Below are 19,169 nucleotides of genomic sequence, written 5' to 3'. Positions count from 1 at the left end.
ACTTCCCTGATTCAAAATAAATAAATAAATACTAAAAATTATGAGAATTAATTCTTTTATGTTTATGTTATGCTTATGTGTGTATATACATTTACACACATATAGATAGATATCTTGTATTACAAGTGACATAACAACTGTAAGATTTCAGATCAAAGTCCTTGACTATCCCTTTAGACATAGGTTAGAATCTGCTTATTATTTACCCTTCGATATTTTGTTACTAATAGGGTATATTTTATCTCTAGTGTCAGCTGCTATAATCACATTTTCAATAAAAACCTGATAATATATATTAATGAAAGGATGCTGTAACTTAAAAAAATAAAGCAACATTGGTTGCAGGTTTTAAAAAATTACCTACAAATCTCTACCTGATAGATGAACATGTTAATCATTTTTTTTATTTAGAACATTGGTTAAGCCCTTCAGATTAAATTAGCTAAATAAATATTATTCTTGATAAACATTTGTCATTGTTAGCAAGTAACAGAGTCTTGAAAAGTTACCTGGTCAGGTTACAGGGGAAAAAAAGTTCCTTTTTGCGGGACAATAAATATAAATGCATGCACAGCAGATTTTGATATGTTTGTAATTTCTTATTTATGTAGAGACTTCACTGAAAACTAGCCATTAGGTTTCAAAATTAAAACTGTTGTGTCCTTGATGGACTGTGTTGGTGTCTGTATGCCATATGCAGTGTTTAGATATGGAGATTGTTAGTAAAGAATAAAAGTGATTTTTTTTTTTTTTTTTGTCCACTGGATTAGTTTTTCCTTGCATGTAATAGCAGGGAAGAGAAAAAAGTAGATTTAAGAACTAAGTTTTCATTTTTATGATTATGCCTAAATGCCTAAAGGATTAGTTATTGCATGTAAACAGATGGTGTCTAATTGCATCAGTGTCACCATAGATTTAAAATTCAGTCTTTTGTTTATTGAATTAATTATGTTGTTTTTAAAATACCTCAATCTAATTGATTCAATGGCTTTCCCCCCCCAGTTCTGTAGAAAATGTTCTAAAAACACTCGTGAAAAGCTGCCGACCGTAAGTAACTTTTTTACTTTAGTGTTTATATAATATCTGCTTTAGTTTAGTGCTTTTTCCCTCTAATAGCTATTGCATTTTGAATATTAAGTATTTGAGTATTGCATTTTTCAGTAAAAGGTTTAAATAATTCCTAAAAAGATACAAATAGGCAGAGCAAATTTATTGGGTTCTTCATTCTTTTAACCAATCAGTAAATAATTTTTTAAAAATAGAATGGACTATATTTAAATGCCAGCATTGTACATAATATACACCAATGTCTACATATCAGAAACATCCCAAATGACAATCAGAAAATCCAGTAAATTATATTGGTTCACCAAGTTTTTATTGTTTGTCTAGTACTACATTAGGAATCGATGTTGTTTAATAGCTGGATGTTTAAGGACAAGACACTCATATTTTTTCAGAATTTTTCAGTTTTCATTTTGATGTCTGGTATTGTGTAGGCATAGCCATTGTTTACCATTACCCCAAAGTAAAAGAAACACCTATAACTACTTCACTAAATTGACTTGTTATTATTATCTATACATTTAAGTTATAGAGCCACATCATGTTAAATAATTTAACCCCAGATGTTTCACTATAGTGTAGTTCTTATTTCTTTGTCATTTAGATCACATATATTTTCCATACAGAGAACTATAATTTCGTGCTAAAAATGTGAGTGATGAAGAGCAGTTGGTGAGTTGGGTCAGTTTCTCCCATTATACTTCCTCTCTATGAGATGTCTGATTGCAAATATTACTTATTTTAAATTATGATTTTTCTAAAATGAAAAATATCATTTGCTTATAGCATTAAAAATATAAAGTTAAACTAGAATTCAATTTAAATATCATAATAACATCTAGTTCTAAATAATATAACTTTTTCCATGTCTTTACCAGTGACTCATTCCGAAAATGTTTTGCTGACGTGGATTAATTAAGTTCTATTGAATGAAACATTCTGTGTATCTAATGAACCATAAGTCTGTATAGCATTTACTATATTCAATTGATTGATTGGGGCCAGTGTCATAGGAGCTGTGAGTGCATTTTCAGAAAAGCCTTTGAATTGGTTTTTGCCCTTAAAGAGTTTATGATACTGTAAGAGTAATGTCATAAAACAATTAGGAAGCAATCAACCCTGTATGTAATCAAATACAGTAGTAAAATTTGCAATATAGATATAGTAGAAATTAAGAGGAAAAAAACATGAGGGAAGGGGGATGAGAATAATTAGGGAAGGTTTTGTTGAAGAAATGGAAAATTAAAAAAATATAACCTTTTCATATATATTTTCCTATGGAGTAAGAAATTAAGTTGAATGAATAGGGTTGTATTAGATTATGACAGGCCTTGGAAGCTGGGCCAAAGACTAACCTTCCCATTAGAAAGGGGCAAGAGATAGAAACAAACTAAAATGTGAATTATATAAAACTAAAAGTACCAAATGATACATAAAACAAAAAGCAATGCATGATGTTTTAGACTGCTTGTTAGCCAATGAGCTCTGAGAGCCATACTATATTAACTAATGGATGTCATATCATTTTATAGCCTCCGTAGTGAGGAAACATTCTTGACCATAACACCCTGCCCAAATTACAAAACCAAAATTAGGCAGTCTTTTGAAAAATAGTTTAAATTTCATTTAAACTATTTTTAAATGTTCTTTCTAGAAATACTGCTTTAGAATAGCCTTTTTTAATTCCTCAGTGTTTAAGAAACATATTTTTCTTTGTGCCTTTCTAATAGAATTTTACTGTAACAAAATTTGGCTGTAACATAGCAATTTTACAATTCCTGTCACGTTCATTAAAATAAGAGTTCTATGTGTGTAGTTGTTGAAGAAGTATATGAGAAATGTAGATGTTCTGCAGTCTTTATTTTGAGTTATATGTGTGTTGATACAATTAAAATTGATTTAGCATCCAAAAATTCAGTTGGCTTAAGTTTGATAAAACTTAATTACTCTCAAAAGCCCCAGTATAGGTCTGCTAATCAGATGAATCATCTCTCATTAATTGATATTCAAATCTAAGCTTATATATGTTTCACATATAGCCTATGTTTCTTAACTATTGTAATTTTTGTGTTTAAAGATTATGCTAAACTCTGTAGGGGATAAAGCAGTTATTTCTCTTGGTTAATTGCAATTACAAGTGATTTCAGACATAAATGAGAGTCCATTGGTCTAAGTGGAAAAAAAGGAACCTTTCCAAAAGTTATTTGTATTGCAGAAAGCCAAAAAATTGTAGCAGTAGATTTATAGCTCTGAATAGTAGATAGTAGAATTGTTCCCAACAGCTATGGGCTATGACATATCTCTTTTGTGTTGTTCACGTTGTTCAAAGTCGTGCATATATTGATTACAGTATTGAAAGTAACTTCAAATAATTGTATTGGTTTCTGCTAATGAAATCCAAAATAAGTACAACAAAGAAATTCCATCACATATTACTAGCTAAAATATTTTCTATATAAAAGTGTAAGGTTCAAGTTTATGTAATGGACCATGGTCATTTAAATAATTGAGAGACATCTTAATTTTAAGTAGTTGATATTAAGTAGCCCCCATTTATGGCTGGGATGGTTCCTCAGCTTTTTCCCCTTGAGTAGTGCCAAAAATCAAGATTTTCTTTATTAGCTTTGTTACTACTTTTGGGTAAAATTACTATTTTGGGGTAATTTTTGAATATAAGTTTTATTAGAAGTTATCTTTCCTTGGTCTCCCTTTATATATGTGTGTCTCTAGGTCACAATTTAACTTTATCAGTTTTCACTACCTCAGAAAACTGCCTAGTATTTCACTAATGGAAATATTTCTCTTACTTAGATTTTGTAATAGAGCTTAATGTTCCTAGAAAATGAAGTGGAAAAGGAATTTTTAAACGTAGCTAAATAATGAATTTCTGAATAGAATTTGTGAGTTTCGTTCAGTAGGACATAACCTCTGTGGAATTAGTCAAGAAATAGAGAGATGCAGTTTCTAAATGTTTACTTCTATGAAATTTTTTCTCACAGGCTAACCTTAAAGTTTAGTTTTAAACTTGTATTTTTATTTTTGTTTTGCAACTTAAGCTTAACATAATTTTAATAATTCAATGGGGATATTAACAAAATTTCTAGGACTATTACTGTACAGATAAAATTTCACAAGACATGATTTTAGCCATTAACACATTTACCAGCTTGCCAAATTATGTAGTAATATTTTTGTTAGATGTTCAAAGAAGCACCTTCATACTTTACTGTTAAGATGCTTATATGCATAAGTATAAAATAGGTAAAATTTTTCTGCTTTGTTAGGTACTTTCCTGAGGATGCTACAGCAGAGATGTTGGAAGAATGGCGGCCTTTAATGTGTCCTTTTGATGTTACAATGCAGAAGGCTATCACTTATTTTGAAATATTTCTTCCTACCTCTCTCCCTCCAGAACTTCATCATAAAGGTTTTAAGTAAGTATATCTATGAGGATGGAAGGCTAATGTCTGTAATGGTATTATGCCAATTAAAAAAAAAAGTTAGATTAAAAAAAAAGCTTGCTTAATTATGTCAAAATTAAAATAAGATAATATTTAAAACCATTTAAATAGAAAATTTCAGTAGCTATTTAGTAATTGTATTACTAAGGAAGTAAAAAACTCATACTGGATAAAACAAAATTAGTATGCTACTTAATTATATAATGAATTGATAAAATCCTTTAATAAAATTGTGATTTGGATGCTAACAGTGTATCAGTTAAGCATTATATTAGACAAAATTTCTCCTCAGAAAATAATACTTCCTCTATTCCATGTTTCATGCTCTACCCACTCTTTATATATCCCTTATCCTTAAGAGATAATAAATGTTTCTTAAGGGTACACATCCTGGATATCCAGTTCATTCATTGATGGAAGAACAAAGAGGAAGGGAACTCTCAAAAAGTGCTCCCAAACACTGGAGTGGCTGTGTAATTTTTCAAGACTGTTTTTAAATTATTATGTAGAATTCCCCCCAGCCCCCCAATCTCTGTGTCTATGTAACTTTTTTTTTTAATTCAAAGAACTTGGCTAAAAACTTTGATACTTAATGAAAACATTTTCTTCTACAGGCTTTGGTTTGATGAGTTAATTGGCCTTTGGGTTTCAGTGCAGAATCTCCCACAGTGGGAGGGGGTGAGTTTTCATTTTTCCTTCCATTTTCCATTCCAGTAACAATAAATCTGAACAAATTCATTTTTTAGAATTTGACATTGCCATGTCATAAATAAATCTCAATTTTTTTCTCCTCTTTTTTTCTAAATCAATGAAATAGCTTTGATTTATTGTTGTTTTTTTTTAATTCACAACACTAATCAGCATATAATTAATGTTATGACAGATAGAAACTAGGACTGTCATAGACTTTCTGTATCCACAGTAGCCACTTAGGTATTTACTGAATTCTTGTTGAATTAGATTTGATGATTATTTCTGTTTGCATTCCAAGCTGTGATTTTAGAAGTATTTATATGTCTAAAATTACAACTAATTTTAAAGTAGTAAAGTATTTCCCTTAAAAATGGAAATTTAAGGTTTCAATTTATGTTTAAATTTCTAAATTTAGTTTTGGTGAACTTCAGCCTATATAAAAACTGTGAAAATAAGCCATCATTACAATTAATTATTATTGATGAGAATAAAAAGAAAACAAAATTTAATTATTATTGAAGAAAAATAGAAACGAATAAAAAGAAAAGTGATTTTTTAAAGAATCAGAATAAGATTAGAATTAGGTGTTGTTCTTTCTTAGAAGTAATTTTTATTGATACCTTCTGATTTTTTTTTATCACATGAGTTTCTGGCTATTCCTTTCTAACTTCCCTGGAGATCCATCTGTTATAAAAACTATTTTAAAAGTTAGAGAGGAAAAAAAGTAGTTCAGCAAGTTAGCACATCAGCCATATCTGAGAGTGTATATAACTTTACACATTGCTATCTCCCATCTCTACTATTCAGGGAGAGAGTTGCGTTTTCTTAACTAATCTGAGACAATATTTAGTCATATAATTGCACAATGTTGTTTCATTTTTGTTACTGTGATTCTTTCAAATCTTCTTGAACACACTGACAATACACACAATTGAACTATGTCTCCCTTTTCATTTATTTTCAGCAACTAGTAAATCTCTTTGCTCGTTTGGCCACAGATAATATAGGGTACATAGATTGGGATCCATATGTACCAAAGGTAAGAAAATCTAGTTATAAAATGACTACCAAATCTGTTTGAGATAATTATTACTTTATAAAGTCTTCCTTTACAAATTAAACAATACTTTGAAACACTTCTCAAATCTACTTGTCTATGTATGATTTGTGAAGAAAAAAAAAAAGTTTTGAGGTTTTTGAATTCTAGAAACTTCTGTTGGGATGCTGATTCAGAGTGAGGTATTTGCGGGGAGGGTCTATTATCTAAACTTCCTCCTAAGTCCAAGGTATTACTCATCAATAAGATCATGTATTTTTTGTTTTTCTTTAAAAGGCAGTTTTCTTGAGACAGGGAAAAGGGCAACAACAGGAAAATGCTTGATTTCTATTTGGGTGACATTTCTTTTTCTGCAACCTAGAATGAGTAGATTTGCATTATTTTTTCTTAAACTCATCCAAAAATTGTGGTTGTTTCTTGTAGCAGAAGTAATGAGGTGGCAAACACTAAGCTTAAAGAGGAAGGTAACTAAGGTCATAGGCTGAGAAAATAATTAAATTTAGTTTTGCAGTCATTGCTTCTTTTCAATATATGTTTGTGAGGTCATTCACCTGAATAACTTTGATTTTAATAGTACTGAGAAAGGGTAATCAATAAATGAATGTATATATTAGAAAATAAGATTTTTTTGGCTACTTTGTATCTTATGTTCCACGTCACTGTGGATGATGCATGTTTAATTCTGCAAAAAACTCAATTTTAATACTGAAAATTTCTGCTAAGTGAATTTAGGATTGTGATTTGCTTTATGTACTTGGTGCCAAAATGTTATTTTATTATATGAGGAATTGTATTTTGTGATCATTTTCCCCAATTTTTCCTAGTTGCTAAAATAAACTGTGATGAAATTTTAATCTAGATTTACTATTTGTTTTTTAATATGAACAGATATTTACTATTACCTTCTTTCTCTCTTCCTAAATAAACAGATATTTACAAGAATTCTCAGAAGTTTGAATCTCCCAGTGGGAAGCAATCAAGTTTTAGTTCCAAGATTCTTAACAAATGCTTATGATATAGGGCATGCAGTAGTATGGATCACTGCCATGATGGTTTGTAATATGTTCAGCTAAAATATTGTGTGTCATTAACATAAAAATTCCATAAGCATATTAAAAACTGTTTTAGTGACTTAATTTGAGGCTCAATAGTAATGTCGTATTTTCAGAATGGCATGGCATTTAGGCAGAACATGAAGCTTATTAGTTCATAGTTGCACTAATTGTAATACTTAGTGATTTGTTGATTATAGCAATAGAAACTTACATTTATAAAGCTAAAAGCAACCTTAAGTATTTCATTCAGGCTTTTGATTTTATACTTCATGAAAATCAAGCTCAGAGAAGTGATATTATTAGTAGATAGTAAGGCTTCTCTTAGCAGCCTAATGCTTTTTTTAATCTTACAATTCATTTGATTTCATCAGAACCTTAATTCATAAATTAAGAAAACAAATTGAAAAAAAGGTTTAATGGAATAAATTAGTTGGCTCTGGAAGAAAAGTAAATTTTAAATTTTTTTTTTTTTTTTCAGTTCTAGCTGCTTCTCTTTCATGTTTTCAGCCCACATACTCAATTACTGTTGGGCATTTCAAATAGATAGATTTTTTTTTTTTTGGACATCTCACATTCAATGTGTCTCTTAAAACAGAATTTGTATTTTCCCCAAACTCACCTTTCATTTCTGACTTGATGACATCTCTTGCATCTATTCTATCTATTCACATAGCCGCCATTCTTATTTAGGCCGTTATTATCATTCTCCTAAACTATTAAAATAGTTTTCTAATTAGTCTTCCTGCCTTAAGTCTCTCCATTTTCTGATCCATCCTTCACACAACTGGCAAAATGATTTTCCTAAAGTACAATTCTTACTATTTTACTTCTTGGCTTAATGAACTCCAGTGACATATAAACTGTCATTTAAAGCTTTTCACAACTTACTTTTCCAGCGTTATACATGACTCATCTTTCTGCATGCCATAGTCTAAACATACTGGCCCTTTTACTGTTTCTTACACATTCCATTCCATTTCCTGTAACTTTGCATTGGCTCTACCCCATATTAGCAATGCTTTTATTCCTTACCTTCTCAGAAAACCCAGCCTTCTTTCAAACTCGGCATAAGCATTACCCTCCAATGTGAAGTTTTTCCTCATCTTCTGTCCCCTTCCTTCTTCAAAATTACCTTGTTTGTTTTTCATCTTTCACATAAGCTTTCATATATAAATGTCCATGATGTCATTTTGTATATGTTGTTCACAGTATATTTTGCCCTTCCCTTTAAATTATATTGAAAACCTCATTTCTGTATCTATAGTCTATTTACATGAAATATATGTGATTATTCTGAAAATCAGCCCCTAAGTGTAAATTACTTGGTTAAAGTATATTCAAAAGAATTCATCTGTCATGCTTTGCTTTTTGTTCTTCCCTCATTTTTAAAATTGCATTTCTAAGAATCTTGGATTGAGAATTAAGAAACTTGGGTTCAGGTCAACACTTCTTCATCTAAGTAGCTGACAGACCTTACTTTGGGGCTCAGTTTCCAAATACATAAAATAAAGTTATATTAAAGATTATAAATTATCTCAGGAATATGATAGTTCTAATGTCTTGTAATTAGAGATGGAATGGGAATCTCTTGTCTTCCTTATGTCCAGTAAAAATTAAATAATTTTAAATACATTTATTTACTTAAAATTAAACTAAAAAGCTGCATAAAACTTTGGGAACAATGTATTTTGCTCACTGTATCTCATAACAAATGAAGGCGATTTACTACATTTTGCAAGAGAATTAGTAGTCAATACCTCTTCTAATATTATTATAGTTTAATACACCAGAATAGCAGAAGCTACTTTTTCTTTTAGATAGCTATGTGTCTTTTAGGCTAGCACTTTCTCTTTCAAGTGCATCAAATAATTTAAAATATTTTTCATATTTAATTAGAATAGGCTTTGATAGTTTATGTTTGGAAGTTAGAGTACTAAAACATTTAGTTGTAAAAAAAATCATGTTTTAATATTTTCTTCAAATTAAATAAATCAATACCATCCAACTTTTCTCATGAACCAGACTTAATCAAACCTGATCATTTAATATACTATTATTAAGTGTCTAATTTATTTTCCTATCATGCAGTGAAAGGTAAATGTCACAAATTTCAATATAAAATTTTACTCTTGGATATTTTTCCAAATAGAAAAACTGAACCAATAATTGATCTTTATGGAGTCATTTTTGTGACATTATTTGCACATGTAGTGAATTATATCTATATGGAGGAACTGAATTTAATATTGGGTTTATTAAATTTGGGATTAACTCCATTGTGTGTGTGTCTTGTCTGTCTGTGTATTATAGTGTAAGCATTAATATTGAACTTGTTCTTTTGAACAGGGTGGACCAAGTAAGTTAGTGCAAAAGCACCTGACTGGTCTATTTAACAGCATTGCATCTTTCTACCATCCTTCAAATAATGGTCGCTGGCTGGTAAGGATCTTTAAGAATTCACCAGGAATGTGGCTTTGCTATTTTATTTTTAAAAGTTGTATTCAGTATTTTTGAAAATATTTTGTCATTTAACCTCGTATTATCTGAAACATAGTTTTTCTATTTTATATCAGTATTTTGATGATGTAAATGATTAAGTACAAAGTAGATCGCTATAAATAATACTTCAGATAGAAATGAATTGCTTAGAAAATATTGTGAAATTTAAAAATTTTTTAACAGTCTAGAATAGTTTAAGGGCATAGATTTTTTTAATTTGTACATTGTAAACTCTGATATTGGGGTGAACTGATCACCCAGAATCTCTAAATTTTTAGAAATCATATAATTCAAAGTGTTTTGCAAAGTAAATTTTAAAAAAACACCTACATATATCTTGTTTTGTCTATTCCATCATAAAATTTGTTTGGTAATTTAAAAAAAAACTTATATATTATACATAATAATATATGATTAAAAAAAAACCTTAATTTGCCTAGGGGGAAATTTCCCTTTTCATTATAAAATGGCATATGGACTCCACTAAATTTTTTTTTGTTTTATGTATCCCCAGAACAAGTTAATGAAACTACTCCAGAGATTGCCAAACAGTGTTGTTAGACGATTACATCGTGAACGATACAAGAAGGCTTCTTGGCTAACTCCTGTGCCTGATAGCCATAAGCTAACAGATCAAGATGTTACAGACTTTGTACAATGCATTATTCAGCCTGTTCTTTTGGCTATGTTCAGCAAAACAGGTAGCCTCGAGGCAGCTCAAGCTCTACAGAATCTTGCACTTATGCGACCAGAGTTAGTAATTCCACCTGTACTTGAAAGGTAAGTTGATACTGAATTGTTTTTATTCAAGCAACAATGAAGACTTTTTTCATGCTGATTATCTAATTCTCTCTCTCTTTTTTTTTTTTTTTTGGGGGGGGGGGGATTTGTTTCATGCAAGTCTGCCTTTTCACTTTATTTACCTACATTAGAGGCTGGATAGGAGAATAAGACCCAAAATAGATGGTGTAACAGTGATCTTTAAGGAAGTTTGGTTTTTAAAATTAGATGGAAAAAGAGTTGATTTATTAGAAATATTGTTTTTGCATATTTTGGAACAATTTTTAGCTTGAATTCACCACAAAATTGTATCTTCATACGAGATCAATAATAAAACCATGGTGTTGAACATCAGTTTGGAGTCAATGTGATTTAGCTTCAGGTCTTTTCTCTATCAAATTCTTGCTAAGCTGTTCAACCTTTGGCAAAGCAATTTTGCCTCTCAGGGCTTTAGGTTTTTCATTCTGGATTGCAGAGGAGTTACTAGCCCATGTCAGCAGAAGTGGTGTCCATATTGGGAGCCTCCTATATTACTGAAATCATTAATCTATACAAAAGGAAAAAAAAGAAAAACAAACCGAGCCCTTAGCTTTGCCTTTTTCTACAGTTCACCTTTAAGATTTTTTTTTTTAACCAGCATCTTTGCCAGAATCATGCCAGAGGTTATTATTTTTTTTTCCATAACTGAAAGAAGCCATAGAGATCACTAAGTACAAGGCTCATTTTACAGATGAGGAAATTGAGAACCAGATAGGTTAAATGATATAATGTGTATATAGGATCCTACTGCTCGGGGACAGAGCTAAAACAGTAACCTCAATTCTGCAACATTTTGTATGCTTCATGAGAAGATGCAGAATGCAAATCAGTTTTATTTCGTGTATATATAAAAATACCTAGTTCTAGTAGGAAGATGATGATGTTCACAGAAAGGCTTTTGGATGTTATTTATGATTCTTTGGGTTTCAGTTACCAGTACTCTAAAAATCAAGATATCCCAGTCATTCTTTCATTAGTTATGTACACCATAGCTCTGGGTATCTACTGTTTCCCCATTTCAACTGAAGAGAGGAACAGATCAAAGAAGAGAAAGATAACTTTTGTCTTGAAACTTTCCAGTTTTGGAGATGAGGAAAATGGGAGGGGGGTATATGTTATTGATGACATAAATGCTTCCTGGATCTTCTTTCCTTTGCTGTTGAGAAACCAGAAGATGTAGAGCTGAATAAGCTGTCAATCATTTTTTAAAAATTTTGCTTTTTACATTATTGTCCTTTGAAAGGTGTTTTTTTTTTTTCTTTTTTCTTTTTTTTTTTTTTGGCAGCTGATCAGTCACAGTTGAAGCAGAATGAACCTTTTTTATCCAAAAATAACATTTTTGCTTTAAATAGAACATACTCATTAGTCTTCACTATTTCTACTTTTATATACTGAGATTAAGGTTGAGTGAAGCAGAATATATAACCGTTAAAATTGTTTCATCAGTAGTTTAATAGACATTTTTTAGTTTGTGACATACCTACTGCTTTTAAAAAATGATGCAACACCACTTTCCCTTTAATATTAATCCTAATTCAATTTATTAAGATTTAAATTAATCAGAACTTAATTGTACCTGAGTTTTCCTTTCAGTTTATTTATTTACAGAGGCAAAATGTGTCTTCCATAATGTGTCTCTGTATTATCATCATTGAAACAGTATGTGTAAATTTAAACAAACCATATTTTTGTTTTTCCATTTATTAGAAGAATACAAAACTTTTTAGCAATTGTTATTGTGGCTGCTGTTTATAGATTTTGAGCTTAAGGCTGTTGAATCCAACCCTGTCATTTTACGGTGATGAAACTAAAGCACATGTTGATTGATTTGTTCAGTTGCACTGGTATATGTTCTGGGAATTAAACCCATACGTTGCTAATAACATATTCCATCAGTGTTCTAATCTCTACCACCTCTTCTTATTTCCCTGTAATGTCTGGCCACCATAAATAACATTATCCACAAATATTAAATTACATTTGGGTTTTAGGGAGGGGAAGCACATTATGAAAGGTTATGACTAAAATAATGTGATTTTGCCACATTTAACAGTTTTTATAACTTTCATCCTGTCCTATAATGGTGAGAATTTTTGTCTTTGGATGAACTTTTTCAGTCTAACAACAATGAACTAAACCAAGAAATTACTTTATTGGCAATAAAGAGTTTAAAAGTTGAAAAATTCTTAGAAATTTAACTGTATCATGATTTTTTAAATTTAACTTTTTGATAATTTAAAATTGTTTTTAACACTGTTATCACTGGTTTCACATCATAGAACGTATCCTGCCCTAGAGACATTAACAGAACCTCACCAACTCACCGCCACTTTAAGTTGTGTGATTGGAGTAGCTCGTAGTCTAGTGTCAGGGGGCAAATGGTTTCCTGAAGGTCCAACACACATGCTACCTCTGTTGATGAGAGCGTTACCTGGCGTGGATCCAAATGACTTTAGTAAATGCATGGTGAGCATATTTACTTTATATCTTGTTAAGTTATGAGAGTATCATCAGATTCCTTTTCACATCTCTTCAAGGATCCTTTACAATATGTTACCTGTGAAAGTTTGTAACATTAATTCTTTTTAGAAATGTAATTGAATATCTAAACATAAATCTGTGGGCAAACAATAATAAAATACATGCTTTCTCCTTAATAGAAAAATTGTTAAAAATCAACATACAGTCTATGTTCATAATTCAAAATGTCAGTTCATTTCAATGAAAGTTATACATTAGACATTTTTGTTTAATATATAAAATTGATATTTTCTATGGCATCTGGATTTCAGTTCTGAGCAATAGCAATGTCTAGCTATCTTCTCTGTGACCCCTTTGGAATTTCCAACCAGAAAGAAACATTGTTGAAAGACCTGTTTTTGAAATGTTGTACCAACATAAACCCTCCGTAATTTCCTCATCTAGAAAGTAAGACTTTTTTTTCTAAGAATGCCCACCTTTCTCTCTGGTCACAGTTCTGTCATCACTGCTATTCTATCTCTGGGTAATCTCATTGTTTCTAGTCAAGAGAGGAGTAACCTCACTACAAAAAAAAAAAAATTAGGATGCTTGGGAATGCACATGATAAAATGTAGACATAGTTCAAAAAAGAATGAACTTAATGGAAACAATACTAAAATGTAGTTGATTATGAAGGTAGAAAATGTGTATAACTAAATGAAATACAATAAATAAAATTGTTGTAGGATTTTGGGGGAGATAATTTATTAATCCAGCTTTTATGCTTATATGATTATATATTATGGTTATAATCTAAATCTGAATTGTGTACTTAATAAACTGTTGCATCTTCTAACAGATCACATTCCAGTTTATAGCAACATTTTCCACTCTGGTGCCTTTAGTAGATTGTTCATCTGTACTTCAAGAAAGAAATGACCTCACAGAAGTAAGAATATTTTCTAGTTATAAAAAGAAAATAGAGAATACTAATTTCTGTTTCTCGTGCTTTTCTACATTTAATGAAGGTTAAACAAAAATGCAGAAATTCTCTAAAACATTAAAATTTATTTAAAATCTTGTAAGATGATTGTATACATCATTATTACTAGTTTGTTATTTCTTGCAAGGATAATTCAATATCTAGATGTATAATCAGCTGTTTTAATATTGACTATGATGAAAGTAGTTAAATATTGTAATTTTGATTTATATGGAATGAGTTTTTTCTCATTTTGTATTTTTTGGAACTTTAAAAATAGATAGGTATTCAAAACCCACTGTGCAATTTTGTTTATTCACACATTCAATACTGTATTGTGTGTATATAATGTATTCTTCAATCTGTTGTATTGTTGAGTTTTTTCACAAAACAGAATGTGTTCTATCTGATTTACAGAGAAAATAAAGTTTGTATATGTTAAACCTTATAGGTGGAAAAGGAGCTGTGCTCTGCTACAGCTGAATTTGAAGATTTTGTCTTACAATTTATGGACAGGTGAGTATGTGACCTAATTTTGTAGTATAACTGATATTTGGATGTATTATCTATTCCTTATTCTTTTTACTTGCTCTGTCTATGTCCCTTTGGTAACCACTCTCAAAGGAATTGTGCATAAAACATCTTTTAATATTCATAAAATGCTCTGAGGAGCAATTTGTTTTTAATGAACTATTAGTAAACTAGTTTAACTATTTTAAAAACTCAGTCAATTTAAGTTACTTGAACATATTCTTTCTTTGAATTCTTTAGGTGTTTTGGACTTATAGAAAGTAGCACATTGGAACAAACAAGAGAGGAGACAGAAACTGAAAAGATGACCCACTTGGAAAGTTTGGTGGAATTAGGCCTCTCTTCTACTTTCAGTACGATACTCACCCAATGTTCTAATGAGATATTTAAGGTACAGACAGTATTGTTGTACAAAGTAAAATTATAAATTTCCATATGGTTTAACTTTTTCTGATACCCAGTTACCTAAAAGTTTTTCCTCACTTCCTCTTGCTCCCTAAGTAATTTTAAAATTTTTGTGCGTAACTTTTTTTTTGGTTAACCATGCTATGATAAAAATTTGGAATAAAAATTGCTGAAATTTTTAAAGTTAATTTTAATATTCTTTTTTTGACTTCAGGATTAATGTAATTGTATTATTTTGATACTAAATTATGGAAAATAACCTTTTTGTTAGAACTAAAGCTATTAAAAATGTCTGATGTTTTGTGTTATTCTCACAAAGCATGCAATGCAATATTCATTAATTTATTACCAAAAATTTTATTTCATTTTCTTCCTTCTATCTCAGTCCTAGGTATCTTTGCATCTTCAAAAATATCTTTCTGAAACAAATATATTTTTAAAAAATGAGTGATTTTTTTTTTTTTTTTTAATTTTTCATCACCTTCTTTCCAATTACTCTCTTATCTTCTCTTCCCTAGAGAACCATCCCTTGTAACACAAAATAAAAAAAAACCGGCGGGGGAGGGGGGGGGAAGGGGAAGAACAACTAATCGGTGTTATCACCTGAGTCGTGGCAGAATATGCTATAGTCATTCTACTGCTCCCTTCCTCTGCATGGAAGGGGGAGTGCATTTTCTTTCTTCAGCATCATGTTTTATTGTTATAATTTCACAATGTATAGGGGAATGGTTTTAAAAGTTGTTACTATACAAAAAAGGGGGGCAAAAAATGATCTTTTTATTGATCTTAGCAAATTTTCTTTGACTGTGGCTTTTAGAAGAAAATCTTCAGTTAAATGTTAGTTACCAGAAAATTCAATCTAAACCTCTCTTATTTGATAATGAAATAAAAATTGATTAGCATAGCCTAAAATTTAATCTAGGGATCTTAAATACTAGCACTATTAGTATCATAGTACTATTTAATTATTTTTAAAATTGATTCCTAAACCGTTCAGCATGACATTTATGTTAAATGAAACATTTCCCACAAAATATCATTTAAAATACTGACTTCCTCATCCAGCTACATACTGTTGGCTCTATCCAGCCAAGTTTTGTGTGACTTCCCTGAATCTCATGAAATTTGGCTTTGTTCAAATTAGTTTTCACATCCAAATTTTGTCCCTGACATCTTTTTGATATCACTTTTTAAATGTGAAATAATTTTTACAATAAAATAGTTTAAAATATTTATAGAAGGTATCCCAAATTTTAACTGATAAAGTTTTACTGTGGATGGTCCTCTTTAAAGATTCAATGAGTCTTATTTTCTCATTTTGAAATAATTCTTGTATAATTGAAGTATATGCATGTATATTTTTCTTTTATATTCAATGAGGAATTTTATTCTTTTCTAAAGAAAGGTTGACTATATCTTCCATCTAACAGGTTGCCCTGCAGAAAGTTTTTAATTTTGCTGTTTCAAACATATTTGAAACTAGAGTAGCAGGTCGCATGGTGGCAGACATGTGCCGAGCTGCTGTAAAGGTTAGTTGTTGATTTTGAACTAAAAACTTACAATGTAGTCCTATGGATCATAATTTATCTCTGTACTGGATGTTATGTTTTAATATAAACTTGTCCTAAAAAATAGTTATTTAGTATACTTGTTCCTGAAATAGTGATTACTTTGTGACCTGATATTTACAGCTTCTTTTTTTAAATCCTTTGTAAAATATGTTTCAGTGCTGCCCAGAAGAATCTTTGAAGATCTTTGTTCCCCATTGCTGCAGTGTTATAACTCAACTTACAATAAGTGAGTCAAAAGGTTTTGTGGACTTTGTTTTCATTTTGTGAATAAACTTTTAATTTAGTTTTTAAAAACAATGTAGTTATATGCAAATTAGTTCATCTACATTGGAAGAAAGAATAGATTTGTTCTGTTTGACCCAAGAAGACAGAAGTAGGAATGGTGAATAGAAATTGCAAAGAGGCAGTTTTAGGCCTGATCTCAGGAAAGCATTCTTAATTAGAGCTGTTCAAAAGTAGAATAGAATGTCCTGGGAAATATAGGTTTTTCTTCCTTGATTATTTAGGAAGATGTTGAATGTGTTGGGTGTGATATTTTGGGAATTCATTTTGAATGTAGTTTGTACCAGATAGTCAGTGAGGTCTTTTCTCAAAAATGTAAGATTCTGAGAAATGTACATTAAGTGCATTTGTTAGAACTCTTAACAATTTGAGATATTTCTCTGCTTAATGCAATACAAAATCCAAAGTGGATACTTTAAGAAATGTTATTATGGTATCCAAAAGGTATTTCTTTAAGTTAATTTGGGAAATTAGAATTAACATATTACTTGGGGAATATGGTGATTCCTTTTTTTTTTTTTTTTTTTTAATTTATGCTTTTATTTACTTGGACATAGTTCTTTTTTTTATCTTTCTTGGAGAGGGAAAAGTGAAAAGACTTTGTAGAAGATGAAAAATGAAGTCTTTATAGAAATGCAGGGTTATATATAATCTTAACAGAGAATTTAGATGTGAATTTTGAACCGTTATATTTTATTAAAGACATTTTCTTCTTCTTTAGATGATGATGTCTTGAATGAAGAAGAGCTAGATAAGGAATTATTGTGGAATCTCCAACTTTTGTCTGAGGTATGTTTTCTTTGAGCATTCTTTTCTTGAGAAAAAAATAAAAATTGTTATTCATGCATCAACAATAAAATTATTTGTTTTGCTGCCGTATTATCCTAGAAAGAATAAGGGGGTAATAAAATTATGAAAGTTGTATGGTGTGGTGCATAAATTCAGGTAAATGAATTACATTCTACTGTCTACTTTGACTATATTCTGCCTCCAGTGTGCTTTCAATAGTTTTGTGGTTTATTAAGATGTGACAATGTCCCCAAAAATAGAGCTTACAGGCCATCCATGCCTTTTTATCCTCTCTGATTTCTGTCCATCCCCTCCCACAGTCTTCTAGGTAAGATGTCCAAAATGTTGGAAGCTTTCCAATATTCTGTGATTCTCATGCAGTATATAATAACCTTTTCATCCTTTATTGCATGCTCTAATCATGTGACTAATTATCTCTTTTGAAGAGTGTATTTGATAATACTTTTTGTGCCACTATGATGTTTTCATCATCTTTAGTAGTAGCCTTCAGCTTTTGCTCACGATATGTCCATGCTGAGCTTTGGGACATCTGAAATTTTATTGTTTAGAGATTATGTCTTCGATGATTCATAACAATATAATAGCTCACTAAAAGAATGTTTGAGATCTTTCAGTTATAATTCATACTCATAGTTTATTTGCAATGTCTTGTTAAGGTATATTAAACTACTCACTGAGTTGTTTATTCAGCTGCATATCATAATCTCAACAATAGGCATTCTTCATAGATTTTCTTTTTACTGTGCCATTTATTAATCTCATCTCTTTGGAGAAGCTATTGCTCTCACTGAGGAGAGTATTCTGAGGCTTGATGCAATCAGTACAAAGTCATCTATAAACAGGAACATCTGTAAGATATCTCTGCCTGTAGAGAATCCCTTCTTCATCCTTGGACTTAACACAGCACATATTATGTAAGAGGAGCAAACCTTTTTTAGCAAGCGTTTATTTCCCAGTTTTACATTTAGGTTGATACTGATTTTTAATCCTAAAGAATATTTTCCAGCATTTTTGATGTGTTCTGCTTTGCCTGTCTTCATATCGACATTACTGAATATCAATACGTTGACTTATTTTGTAGTAACATGTCAATTTTCAGAGAATTTCTCTTTCTCATTATCTTTTGTAACACATAATGCATAAGGTACAGTTTTCCTCATGGTCTTTTTGCTTATGCTCACTATGAATTCAGCAAAGTAAGATAACCAGGTATTACTGTGAAATTTTTTTTTTATCTTGGTGAAATTAACTTTACTAACTCATTTAATTCTCTCAGAATTAATGAACCATCTTTCCAAATTGCTGCAATATTCTTATGTCTTCATTTTTCAAAATAATGGCATGATTCATTTTTTCTAGTAGTATCTTAGTTCATTTGTTATTAGGAATCTGCCATTTAGTTTATAAAGCTAAAACTATGTTTATAGATAGTCTTATCTCTTGACATTCTGCTGTTATAGGAGGAACTCAAAGAATTGG

At 30.3% G+C, this 19,169-nt stretch overlaps 1 protein-coding gene across 3 annotated transcripts in view; it reads left to right on the top strand.

Annotated features, from left to right (window-relative positions):
- PSME4 (proteasome activator subunit 4) overlaps positions 1-19,169 on the top strand; it is a 112,743-nt gene that overhangs the window by 29,187 nt on the left and 64,387 nt on the right. For all 3 annotated transcript variants that reach the window (XR_007950315.1, XM_051975270.1, XM_051975269.1), the window contains exons 4-17: positions 1,003-1,047; positions 4,350-4,499; positions 5,141-5,204; positions 6,184-6,258; positions 7,206-7,328; positions 9,678-9,770; positions 10,345-10,610; positions 12,929-13,115; positions 13,969-14,058; positions 14,543-14,607; positions 14,863-15,013; positions 16,458-16,556; positions 16,755-16,824; positions 17,602-17,669. Coding sequence is in view for 2 of the 3 variants with exons in the window: in XM_051975270.1 (XP_051831230.1) it covers positions 1,003-1,047; positions 4,350-4,499; positions 5,141-5,204; positions 6,184-6,258; positions 7,206-7,328; positions 9,678-9,770; positions 10,345-10,610; positions 12,929-13,115; positions 13,969-14,058; positions 14,543-14,607; positions 14,863-15,013; positions 16,458-16,556; positions 16,755-16,824; positions 17,602-17,669 (1,546 nt within the window). In the remaining variant the exon portion in view is untranslated. The remainder of the gene's footprint in view (positions 1-1,002; positions 1,048-4,349; positions 4,500-5,140; positions 5,205-6,183; positions 6,259-7,205; positions 7,329-9,677; positions 9,771-10,344; positions 10,611-12,928; positions 13,116-13,968; positions 14,059-14,542; positions 14,608-14,862; positions 15,014-16,457; positions 16,557-16,754; positions 16,825-17,601; positions 17,670-19,169) is intronic.

The sequence above is a fragment of the Antechinus flavipes genome, chromosome 2 (assembly GCF_016432865.1).
Source record: "Antechinus flavipes isolate AdamAnt ecotype Samford, QLD, Australia chromosome 2, AdamAnt_v2, whole genome shotgun sequence".
In the NCBI taxonomy this organism is placed as follows: Eukaryota; Metazoa; Chordata; class Mammalia; order Dasyuromorphia; family Dasyuridae; genus Antechinus; species Antechinus flavipes.
The sequence above is the reverse complement of the archived record's forward strand: the minus strand, read 5'-3'. Positions and strand labels throughout refer to the sequence as shown.